At 35.6% G+C, this 13,596-nt stretch overlaps 1 protein-coding gene across 2 annotated transcripts; it reads left to right on the top strand.

Annotated features, from left to right (window-relative positions):
* The first annotated feature begins 5,875 nt into the window (after nt 1-5,875).
* Nucleotides 5,876-13,265, top strand: LOC128160460 (uncharacterized). 2 transcript variants are annotated; one of them, XM_052823784.1, is made up of 3 exons: nt 5,876-6,094; nt 6,593-12,213; nt 12,712-13,265. In XM_052823784.1, the coding sequence occupies exon 2, from the start codon at nt 7,446-7,448 to the stop codon at nt 11,868-11,870; it is 4,425 nt and encodes a 1,474-aa protein (XP_052679744.1). In that variant the 5' UTR covers nt 5,876-6,094; nt 6,593-7,445; the 3' UTR covers nt 11,871-12,213; nt 12,712-13,265. The 2 variants fall into 2 exon arrangements, with proteins under 2 accessions (XP_052679744.1, XP_052679743.1); XM_052823783.1 differs by lacking the exon at nt 5,876-6,094 and having other exon boundaries at nt 6,101-12,213.
* Nucleotides 13,266-13,596: the final 331 nt, after the last annotated feature.

Here is a 13,596-nt window from a genome sequence, read left to right as displayed (position 1 = left end):
CCTTAAATGAAAAGATTTAATTTGATAATTGGAAAATTCATTACTTACAAGTAATGTGGTATGTGACACCTTCACGTTGTGTGGTATTATTTATCAACATAAACAATAAAATCAAGCACAATTTTTTAAATCGTTTCTTTACCATCATCGATATGTCATACCGTAGCGCAGTGGGTTAGTGGGTTCACTATAAACTAGTAGGTCATGAGTTCGATTCCCGTTAAGAACAATAAATTTTTTAACTTTCCAAAAATTTCTAAAACGTATTTTTTTGGTTGAATACCTTGAAAGAAAATTCTAAACCGGTGAAAATATTTCAATTATAAAATACTTTAATGCACATTAATATCGACACCTAACGGGGATGAGAGGGTTGCTTTGAATTTCGCTCAGGTTGGGATACACAAATCCTATTAGCCCAGTTAGTGTTCCCCTTTATTAATCTATTTGACTTAGTTTTGCATTGAAGGGAATATATTCACTTCTACAGGGCGAAGTCTGTATTAAAATATGTATGTATTTATCATTCCAACATTTTATTTAGGAAATTTTCTTCAACTCAGAAATGAAAAGTCCCCAAGGTGTTTGGGCCTTGGGACTAAGGAACAATAACCCTTACCTGAGGAACTTTCATACCAAACAAAATTTAAAATATTTTTTGTGTTTATTTGCAATGGTTTTCATTCAATTGTTTATGTCACATTTATAAAATTACATTCTCTTATAACATCAATCAACTTTTTTAGATGATTTGTCAACAAAGTAAGAAAATATGAAAAATTATGTTTTGAGGAAATACTAAAAAAATTGCAATAATAACATTTTTGAATGTTAAGATGTATTACATTTTTTTTATGTGTCCGAAGGAAATATCCATCATATGACAAACAAATTTCTCTCAATTTGTTAATAGCTGTCTTTTTAAAAAAATATTTTACAAAAACACGAAAAACATTAAAAAATTAAAAAATTCTTTAAAAATACCTATGTTATCCCTATCATCATTTAAATATTTGATAAGTATATGTTTTGTGGTCTTCTATTGAAAATTGGAATAAACTGTGGGTGTATAGAGCCACCTTATAAACCGATGGTCTTAAAATCAACAGAATAGTGCAAAGACATCGAATACAGAACTTAGATAATGATTTTATAAATTGTAGTCTCTGTTTGTATGAAACCTGTTAGTAGCTATTTACTTGCATAAAACTTTTTTTTATATAAAATTATCTTTTTTTAAAAATTCATTATCAAAAGGGTCGTAAAAGAAATCATTAGGAGAGGAAGACAACATATGAAGAAAACCTTCATATATTTTTGTCAAAGATATGCCATTTTTACGTCAAAGTCTTACAATTTGATATTCTAAATATCCACAGTGAAAGGTATATAGACAAGGCTGACAAAATACAAAAGTTACATATTTATACTCGAAGTCATTTTCTGAACTGGCCCTTGTATAGTTTCTCAAATCACCATCTGGATGGGTGAAACGCTCAATGTTTCAAGCAGTTTAATTTAAAAAAGAACCAATCACAACGTTTGTTAACTCACAGACGCAGACGACACGAGCTGAAACTATTTACTTGGATGACCAGAATATGCATTGTATACTTGTTTGTGATTCACATGTTTTTCTTGGAAAACATTACATACAACTTTTGCGTTTAAAATCGGGTTAAGAGAAGTGCAAATGTTTAATGCTAACAGTTCTTACGTGTAACAAAAATTTCTATTTTCCAGGTTTTGTAACAAATTAAATTCGGTTGAAATAATTGTATAATTTCAATTTAGCATTTTTAAGCTATTCAAGCAGTTATTCTTACAACAAAGCATTTACAAAACTAAGGCATAAATTCAAATCGTTAATAATAAATTACGGATGGTTTGGTCTAAATATTTCTCACTGCGTTATTTTGTTTTTGATCATTGTAAATTGTATATTACAATTAAGAATTTATTTACCTATTTTATCAAATTAAATGAAATAAAACGTTAAAACTTGAAATTTATTTTGTCTCTTAATCAAGTAAATTTTTGAAACCAAAATGAAATTGTATAGAATGCTATGCTATGGTACATTGTATGTTAGGCTATATTATGACAAATAAGAAATAAATTCAATGCTAAGGTAATTTTATGCAAAGAAATGACCTTTTTATGTACAAATGTAATGCTATGAGATGTACATGCTATGCAGTGGTGTATTAAATTTGTTTAGTGTAATTTTAATTCATATCTTATTGATAATTATTCGACTAGAATTTTTATTGAACGCATGTTTTAAATATGCCTTGTTCAAATACAATATAGTCGTTATATACAATATACAATATTGCTTGATCTTTTATTCGCTCAAGTAATGCGCCTTTATTATCGAAACGATAAAGATACACTTTCGTCTGTAACACCTTACCCGTAAGAAAGAGTGTTTTTGTAATGCAAATTTATAATTTTTTCGGTAGTTCATCTATCGGTTATCTTAAGGAAAGCTTTACTTCTTTAGGTGTAATATATTTAAAGCACAAACCATATATTATAAATGTCGCTCAGAGCTACTGTTATCATGACCCTAGTAATGATAACCTGAGTCTGCGTCATCCGTTTCATATTTGGATATTTTACTGGAAATGAACAATGATGGTAACCTAACATCAAAACTTTATGATAAACGTGATGACTTCAGTTTTTCTATAGTCAACTTTCCTTACTGATTTAGTTATTTACCTTCATCACCAGCGTTTGGTGTTTTTGTCTCTCAGTTAATTCGATACGCAAGGGCATGCTCTTCATATAATAAAAAGTTTTTTTTATGTGTTTTAGGTTTTTGACATGGAATTAATCAGTTATATTTTATACAAAGGGTAGAACATGGCTGTTATATATAAGGACTGTGAATGGAACCCACGATTACTTGCATTTTGTTTAAGCCTTTTCAGCCCATTTCTGTATCCATTTTAACATAGATCTTTCATTGCAATTCTATCAATATAAGGGACAAAATCTCTATTTCTACATTAAGTTTTCAAGAAAATAAATGTATTAGAATTGAGTCTGCCATATCGTGAAGTTACATGTATTTAGAAATATTGAAAAAAAAAATGTTTATAATTTCTGTAAAATAGACCCATAGTGCGCGAGTGCTTTCCAACTACACTCCATAGTAAATGATTTCAAAGTATGTGTGTGCTAGTTTGTTTTATGCATGTGATTTTTTATTTTCAAAATTTATTAGAAACATTTACTGTAGTTAGGAGTATTTATCTTTTTGAGTCCATTATTAAAATACATCCGTTGTCTGTTTTATGTTTGTGTTTTACAAGTAAGTAATTGTTTTTCTAGATACTATAGACCAATCCACACTTTACAAAAGTTATGTCCCTTGGCCGGCATCTTTGGGGAAAACCCATATATTTCTCTCAGTAGCCTTTGTAGTTTAGAGGGTTGTAACTTCGTCATTTGACATTAGAAATCGGTTTCCTCTGTGAATTTTGCTTGCCCCAAGTTGGGGCAACCCTCACATTGAAGCAATACATTAAATTCTAAGAGGTTTCTTCACAGGACGCCCAGATATTTGGTTGCATAAACAAGGGAAAATTTTTTTTTTCCCTTTTGACCTTTTGGTTGACCCTGCAAAGGGGAACAACTTTTGCAAAGTGTGGATTGGACTATTTTTGTAATCAGTTTTAACATTCTTTATTAAAATCTTATTCTTTAATGATGTCAGCACATAAAAATTAATGCAACGAATAGTTGTGTTTGTTAAATTTAAATGCACAAATCAAACATGGGTAAAATAGAGGTTACTTAAAGTTCCCTGACATTATCAACATTAATCAAAGATAAGATTTAAGAAATGAAGATAATAATTTTTCTATTGATCGACGTATCAAAGAAAAAATTGACCGGAAAACTTTCTCATCAATGCGCTAGTTTTCCGGTCAATTTTTTCTTTGATACGTCGATCAATAGAAAAATTATTATCTTCATTTCTTAAATCAATGAAAACGTTACAAACAATATTTTCTCATTAAACCGAATGGATGACAACTGAAGGGAATTGAAATTTCCTTTAGTAATTGATGTAATTTACTCTAAACTGTTTATTTAAAAAACTTCTAACAAAGCATGTATATATATATATATATATATATATATATATATATATATATATATATATATATATATATATATATATATATATATATATACTACGCTACGCGCATTGATGAAAAAGTTTTCCGGTCAATTTTTTCCTTGATACGTCGATCAATAGAAAAAATTATTATCTTTATTTCTTATCATTTAATAAAACGTTTTCAAATAAAAAAATGTGAAGTGTCATTGATCAAAAATGAAAATATAATGTAAATGAAGCGGCGCGTATGAATACAAAACAACAACAGCATGAATATTCAAAATGGATGCGCCTTCAGTTGATGCGGAGCTTATTGAGCTGAATTTAATGGATTAAACACAAATAGTGAGTTAAAATCTGAACCGGCTGAATTGAAAACGAAAGGAAAATACATGCGATAGCTTGTGATATTATTCACTGTGGAGAAAAACTCGTAATAAAACTAGTTTTCATGTGAGATCGCTGGAATATGCAACTGGACATAACCATCCAAGGAAAGGCGATCGTGGACGAAAAAAGTTGATATGTCGACAAAGAATAGTATGTATAAGCGACTTTTGTAAACGTTGTGGTAACTAGATAGCCAGTGATGTACTTAAATGGTATATCTGCCGCTTGGAATGCGCCGAAGGAGTTGATGCATTACTCATTGCTTTTCTTTACGACGCTTATATTCTGATGACCGATCATTCACGTGTGTAAATTTAAAAATCATCGCTACCAAATTTGAACAGCAGTGTTACCGTGAAAGTTTATAGGCCTATATGTTCGTTATAATATTCCTGGAAAAGGAACAGCCAGCCTCGCTGTAAATGTTCATTGATCTCAAGCAGACGAAATCGTGAGAAGACGCTTAATTTTCTATTTCGTGAATCAAACAATGTGTTTTGTTTATTTTTGAAGGTTAAACTTTCAAGTTTTTATATTCACAAGGTTGCATTTTGTTTGCTGACAATAAAACAGACACAACTTTACATTTTGTTGACAGTGTTTATCTTTGAAATTCCCGTTCTATAAATAGTGTTTGATCAGAACAGTTGAGAAAAGTAGATCCGGCAAAAATTTTATTGATGCAGGTATCAAAGAAATTTTTTCAACCAATCAGAAGCGTCGATATCTCATCAAACGAATAAATATTAAATGATATATAAAGTAACGTTTTCATTAATAAATCACGTGACGTTTTTCGCCATGCAACTTCATAATAAGCTTACTGAGCGATTGAATCTTTTTTTGTTTTTTGCTGTTATAAAAAAACTTGAGAATATAAATAGTTAAATGTAATGTAGATATATAGTTTTCTAAATCAAACTTCATATATGTATAACATCACATATCTTTGTGGACCAATAAATGGTAAGGTAATAGCGTTATAGTAAATATCTTCTTATTGATAAATTATGGCTTGTTCTTTGAAAAATTGTAATGCTCTAGTGATATGTTTTTCTTTCTTACATAACGTTGTAAAAGTAAATTAAAATATGTCTTTTTTTACATTGATGATCTCCCCTCAAAAACAAAAGATGTCTTATAATAAAATAAATTAACTCAAAATTAAAATTACTAACTTTTAATTTATTTTTTGAAATTTATTTTCAATTTATTAGACTCGCCTTCAAAAATAATTTGTTATACAGTTACATTAACATGCGAAAATATCTTTTATTAAATCTAAAAAACACCTTCCGGAGTAAAATTATTAAAATAGTCATATATCAGTTATATTTATGTGTGACAATCACTGTTCATATCGAACACACCCGATTTTATTTTTCCCATAATTCTTTGCAACGTGCTTGGCCGACGCTAACAATAGGCGCTAAGTTATACCCGGCCGAGCTGTCCAGCAATAAAGACGTGCTTAGTGTGTGAAGGGGGTATCGTGTTAGAAGCCTGTGTTGCATGTTTTAGTTTCACAAGTTCAGCATTTGACGCGGACACGGATAGCTGACCGTGGTAAGTATTTATTTAGTTTGGTGTAGTTTATTTGTAAATTTTTGCCTTTTTATTAGTATTACGCAGTCGTCCTATAAAGTCACCTTGACCATTGTTCACTGTAGAGTTACCTGTGTGTTCACTGATGTGTGACTTTAGCGAGAGTGTTTAAATGGAATTCGTCTTTTTCTATAGTACAGTTTTTGCTATTGCTGTATAAAGAAACGGTGATTTAAAGGGCTATTTTCTATGCGTTATTTTATTTTACAATTTATTGTCACTTTTTCCACTTAACTACTTGGGCGGAAGTGCGTCACCGGAAGTCTCAGACGCCATATTGTTTACTGTAAACAAATAACTTAGTTACCATATACTTACAATATTTTGAGATGTTGCCTTTAATATAATACTATTTATACATTATCATAGTTTGATACTATCAGTGAGATACTTATATGATGTATTATACAATATTGTTTTTATTATGGTGTTATGGTGTCACTTGTACACTTATTGTAGTGTCATATTGTTGATGTTGAGAAGATGATGATGTTATGGTGAAGTCGATGACGATGCGATGTTCATGTTGATGACGACGACGATGATGATGGTCATGTCGATGAAGATGATGTTATGATGTCGATGACTACGATGATGATGATGGTCATGTCGATGATGATGGTGTAGATGATGTCGTTCATGGTGAAGTCGATGACGATGCGATGTTCATGTTGATGACGACGATGATGTTATGGTGATGACGATGATGTCTTTTGTGATTATGGTGTTGTAGGCGATGGTGTTGACGATAGTGTCGATGATTATGATGGCGATGGTGATGATGATGATTGTGGTGACGAAACTACTCTAGTTGTGGTTGTCCGTAGTTGGTCCAGGACTACAGCCCCGGAGATTCGGACACTCTTCTAATTTATTTTTGGTCATTTGTATAAACATCATATTTTTTCTTGTTGAGTGAAAGTTGTGTGAGTGTTTGTGTGGTTTAGTGTTTATATTTCTATCTTTTCTTTCTTTCTCTTATTTTTTTTGTTATTAAATTTTGTTAAATTTAAGATGTCTTGTTGTTGTTTGGAGTAGCCTCCGCTCATCCCGTTACAATTGGTGGCAGCGGTGGGATGAGTTGACTCCTCCAGATACTACAAGATATCTTTATAAGTGAACAGTTGCCAAGGTTTATTTTATTTTTCATTTTTTGATCTCTTTTGTAGTACATGTAAGAGCAAGTGTAGGTCGTTGTTTCCTTTTCCCTTGGTGAGTACATTACGTTAGGCAGATTGTATTGTTAAAAGTTGAGAAGTTAGTCCCTTTATGAGATAATTTTGAGGTAAGTTGGTCTGTCAGTCAATGCACCATGTCTACTGTCAAGGAGATGCTGGAGCTACTTGAAGTGGGGACCAAGATGGGGATGAAGGATGAAGACCTTCAACAATTCGTGAAGGACGAACAGGCCAGAATGCGGGACGAACGTGAGAAACATAGAGTCGAGAGACAGGAGGAGAGAGACCAGGAGGAGAGAGACCGCGACTTCAAACTACAGATGGAGAAAGAGCGCGCCGCAAGAGAACATGATGAGCGAGAGCACGCCCGATTGATAGAAGAAAAGAGACATCAGCAAAAACTAGAAGAACTGGAACTTGATCACAAACTGCAACTCGAGAGATCTCACATGAAGCCGAGTGTTGTGACTAAAGAGGAGAAAGAAACTTCTCAAGTGATAAAAGGACCAAAACTTCCTCCGTTTGAGGATTCGAAAGACAACATTGACGCGTACATTCAAAGATTTGAGATATACGCAACAACGCAGAAATGGAATAAAGACACGTGGGGGACTCATCTTAGCGCATTACTCAAAGGAAAGGCACTGGATGTGTTCGCAAGACTCTCACCCGAAACAGCACTTGATTTCAACGAGTTGAAGAACGCCCTGTTGAAACGATTTGACATGACGGAGGACGGTTTCCGCAAGAAGTTCCGATTTTCAAAACCAGACGGAAGTGAAACTTTTATGCAATTTTCTACCAGACTGGACAGTTACCTTGAGCGGTGGATTCAGCTGTCTAAGACTAACAAGACATTCGATGATCTGAAGGACTTGTTCTTACGTGAACAGTTTTTATTGTGTTGCTCGAAAGAACTTGCCTTATTCCTAAAGGAGAGGATTCCTACTTCGATCCAAGACATGGCGCGATACGCGGACCAGTTTGCTGAGGCCAGAACAGTGACATCCTCTTCACTTACGCAAAAACCGCTCTTTGACAGACGACAGCAGTCCGATAGACAACCGCCGTACAAAGATTCCGTGCAACAAAACCAATCTGGAAATGCAGTGAAGTGTTATGAGTGCGGACGACAAGGACATAAAGCCTTTAACTGCAACTTCCGCAAAAGTCCGAATAACAGGCCGTTTAATTCGAGCGAGAAACAAGAAACAACACCGAAACATACTTACCCTAGTGATTTTCAACGTGGGTCGTACAATAATGGGAACCATGGATATCCAGGACGCGGTAGAGGTCGCCAAGGAGCCGCGAGTGTCGTCGAGAAACATGGAAACTTACCGTGTGTTGGTGATTCGGTTGCTTTCTGTGAAACGGAAATGCCAGTTGTGAAAGGATGTGTTGGCAATAAACTAGTGACTGTGCTAAAAGACACAGGTTGTAGTGGTGCCGTTATTCGTAGAGAACTGGTAAACGATGATCAACTAACAGGGACATCTAAACGATGCAAGTTAGCAGACGGTCGTATTATTGATTCAGATGTGGCTAGAATTGATGTCGATACTCCTTACTTTACCGGAAGTGTTGATGCTTGGTGCTTTGATTCGCCTTCGTACGATCTTATTCTTGGTAATATTCGTGGAGTAAGGAAACCACATGAACCAAATCCAGCCTGGATTCATTCCGTTGAAAACATAGCAGCTGTTGAAACGCGTGCGCAACTGAAAAAGAAACAGTCTCCATACAAACCATTGAAAGTACCGGAAGCAATACGGGATGTATCGCCGGAGGATATCTTACAAGAACAACGAAACGACGAGACACTGAAAAAGTTATGGAGCTTAGCTAAGAGTGGACAGCTTAAACATTTCAGTGACGACGGATTTTCAAAAATGTGTGAACGGAAGCAAATGTTGTTCAGAGAATTTTGCAGTCCGAAAGTGTCCAGTGGAAAACTTTTCCGACAGTTAATCGTTCCCCGGAAATACAGAACTATCGTTATGAAGATAGCACATGAAACGCTGATGGGTGGTCATCTGGGATCAAAGAAAACAACCGACAGAGTAGTGTCCGAATTTTACTGGCCAGGAATTCAGTCAGACATTAGACGGTTTTGCAGATCATGTGACGTGTGTCAGCGGACTATTCCAAAAGGAAAAGAACCTGCAGTACCGTTAGGACAAATGCCGCTAATTACAGAAGCGTTTCAACGAGTAGCAGTTGATCTTATAGGCCCTCTGCAACCAGTTACCGACAAAGGGAATCGTTACATTCTTACGCTTGTCGATTACGCAACCCGTTATCCCGAGGCTATTCCACTTCCTGGAATTGAGACAGAGCGAGTAGCGGAGGCACTGGTAGACATCTTTAGTAGATTAGGAGTTCCGATCGAGATGCTAACAGATCAAGGATCGCAATTCACATCGGACGTAATGAAAGAAGTGAGCCGTCTGTTGTCATTTAAACGGATTACTACTACTCCGTATCACCCCATGTGTAATGGACTCGTCGAGAAGTTCAATGGTACGTTGAAACAGATGCTAAAGAGGATGTGTGCTGAGCGACCAAGAGACTGGGATAAGTACATCAACCCATTACTCTTTGCATACCGTGAAGTACCACAGGAGAGCCTTGGTTTTTCGCCGTTTGATCTTCTCTATGGACGTACTGTTCGTGGTCCGATGACAATTCTTAAAGAACTTTGGACAAAGGAAATTCCTGACGAGGACGTTAAGACAACGTATCAATACGTACTTGACTTACGCACACGATTGGAAGAAACATGTGACATAGCTCGCCAAAACTTGGAGAAAGCTTCAAAACGTCAGCGCAAGTACTACAACAGGAAAACGCAAGGTCGTCAGATGAAAGAGGGAGACACAGTACTGGTTCTTCTACCGACAAAGTCAAACAAACTCCTCATGCAATGGAAGGGACCTTATAGTGTAATACAGAAGATAGGACATATGGACTACAAGATCGATATGGGAGGCAAGCTGAAAACTTTCCACGCAAATCTTCTTAAGAAGTATGTTGAACGAGATACATTGAACTGTGGTGTTTTGTCAACATGTGCAATTTCACTCATAGACTTTAGTGACCTAGATGATGATGAACAACAGGACTCTATTCTTATGCCACCTGTTACTCAAACCGAAACAGCAAAGGACATAAAGTTTGCAGACAGACTAACACCAGATCAGTTGGAAACTGCTAAATCACTGTGTGATTCGTTCTCAGATGTATTTACGGATATACCTGGAATGACGAACTTAGTGGAGCATAAGATTGTTGTGACATCGTCTGAACCTGTGCGTGTGAAACCATATCCAATTCCGTTCAGTACAGAGAAAACAATTACAGAAGAAGTTCAGAAAATGCTACAGTTGAATGTGATTGAGCCATCATCTTCCCCTTATTCAGCTCCAGTTGTCATAGCTCGGAAGAAAGATGGAACGAATCGATTTTGCATTGATTATAGACGACTGAACTGTGCTACGGTATTTGATGCAGAACCAATGCCCAGTCCAGAAAGCATATTTTCCAAAATGACCGGAAAGAAGTTTGTGTCAAAGATAGACTTAAGCAAAGGATACTGGCAAGTACCGATGGCTGACGAGAGTAAGCCGCTTACAGCCTTTTCCACACCATCCGGATTGTACCAATTTAGGACAATGCCGTTTGGTCTTGTAAACGCGCCGGCAACATTTAGTCGTATGATGAGAAAACTACTTCAAGGTATGAACGGCGTAGAAAACTTTATCGATGATGTCATTGTTTTTACAGATACCTTTGAAGAACATCTACACATACTGAAGACTGTGTTCGAACGACTCAGAGATGCGGGATTTGCGGCCAGACCGACAAAATGTTTCATCGGATTTGACAAGATTGACTGTTTGGGACATATGGTGGGCAACAAGTGTCTAGAACCAGAACAAGACAAGATTGATGCAGTCAGAAATGCGCCAATACCACAAACCAAGAAACAGGTTCGTGCCTTCCTAGGCTTAGCAGGATTCTACAGAAAGTTTATTCCGAATTTCTCTGCGATAGCCATTCCACTTTCCGATCTTACGAAGAAGGGCCAACCAAATAAAGTTATTTGGACTGAAAGTCAGCAACGAGCTTTTGATACATTGAAACACATGTTATCAGAAAGGCCAATATTGAAGTTGCCAGAATTTAATGAAACCTTCATTTTACGCACGGACGCTGCAGATGATGGGATAGGTGCTGTGCTGTTACAGATGGAGGATGACGAGAAACTACCCGTAGCGTACGCCAGTAGAAAACTTCAACCAAGAGAAAAGGCATACGCTGTTATCGAGAAGGAGTGTTTGGCGGTAGTGTGGGGAATACAGAAGTTCCACCAGTACCTTTATGGACGCGAGTTTCTACTTGAAACTGATCACCAACCCCTGACCTACCTTAACAAAGCAAAGACAGAGAACTCCAGACTGATGCGTTGGGCTTTGCAGCTTCAGCCATACCGCTTTAGGATCATTGCGATCAAAGGAAGCGACAATGTGGGTGCGGATTACCTGAGTCGTCAGTGAGATGTATAGTAGACAGTACAGGTATGTGTATAGGTTTTATTGTAAATACGTGAGAATTTTCAAAATTCAGTGATTGTTTATTTGAAATTGCAGGACAATTTTTTAAGGGGGGAGGTGTGTGACAATCACTGTTCATATCGAACACACCCGATTTTATTTTTCCCATAATTCTTTGCAACGTGCTTGGCCGACGCTAACAATAGGCGCTAAGTTATACCCGGCCGAGCTGTCCAGCAATAAAGACGTGCTTAGTGTGTGAAGGGGGTATCGTGTTAGAAGCCTGTGTGGCATGTTTTAGTTTCACAAGTTCAGCATTTGACGCGGACACGGATAGCTGACCGTGGTAAGTATTTATTTAGTTTGGTGTAGTTTATTTGTAAATTTTTGCCTTTTTATTAGTATTACGCAGTCGTCCTATAAAGTCACCTTGACCATTGTTCACTGTAGAGTTACCTGTGTGTTCACTGATGTGTGACTTTAGCGAGAGTGTTTAAATGGAATTCGTCTTTTTCTATAGTACAGTTTTTGCTATTGCTGTATAAAGAAACGGTGATTTAAAGGGCTATTTTCTATGCGTTATTTTATTTTACAATTTATTGTCACTTTTTCCACTTAACTACTTGGGCGGAAGTGCGTCACCGGAAGTCTCAGACGCCATATTGTTTACTGTAAACAAATAACTTAGTTACCATATACTTACAATATTTTGAGATGTTGCCTTTAATATAATACTATTTATACATTATCATAGTTTGATACTATCAGTGAGATACTTATATAATGTATTATACAATATTGTTTTTATTATGGTGTTATGGTGTCACTTGTACACTTATTGTAGTGTCATATTGTTGATGTTGAGAAGATGATGATGTTATGGTGAAGTCGATGACGATGCGATGTTCATGTTGATGACGACGACGATGATGATGGTCATGTCGATGAAGATGATGTTATGATGTCGATGACTACGATGATGATGATGGTCATGTCGATGATGATGGTGTAGATGATGTCGTTCATGGTGAAGTCGATGACGATGCGATGTTCATGTTGATGACGACGATGATGTTATGGTGATGACGATGATGTCTTTTGTGATTATGGTGTTGTAGGCGATGGTGTTGACGATAGTGTCGATGATTATGATGGCGATGGTGATGATGATGATTGTGGTGACGAAACTACTCTAGTTGTGGTTGTCCGTAGTTGGTCCAGGACTACAGCCCCGGAGATTCGGACACTCTTCTAATTTATTTTTGGTCATTTGTATAAACATCATATTTTTTCTTGTTGAGTGAAAGTTGTGTGAGTGTTTGTGTGGTTTAGTGTTTATATTTCTATCTTTTCTTTCTTTCTCTTATTTTTTTTGTTATTAAATTTTGTTAAATTTAAGATGTCTTGTTGTTGTTTGGAGTAGCCTCCGCTCATCCCGTTACATTATGACGTCTTAAAACCCGTTATTGTACAAACGTACTCTACGGTTTTATTTTTTTTGTGTTTGTGTTTTTTTTCATTTTTACAAAAACGAAGTTTTTTTGTTTTGAACTGCTATTTCAAATATTACCAATTAAAATGGTTTTGTTTTCTTCATTGTTAAATCAAGCCATTTAAAAACTGTCGATTTCTCAAAAACACGACTATTTGCTTCCTCTAGAATTATAAAATAATGTGTAAGATATTTAAAGAATATATAGCTTTCAGATTTCAAATAAATATAGCTGTT

This window comes from Crassostrea angulata, chromosome 8 (genome assembly GCF_025612915.1).
Source record: "Crassostrea angulata isolate pt1a10 chromosome 8, ASM2561291v2, whole genome shotgun sequence".
In the NCBI taxonomy this organism is placed as follows: Eukaryota; Metazoa; Mollusca; class Bivalvia; order Ostreida; family Ostreidae; genus Magallana; species Magallana angulata.
This window is presented reverse-complemented; position numbering and strand designations above follow the sequence as displayed.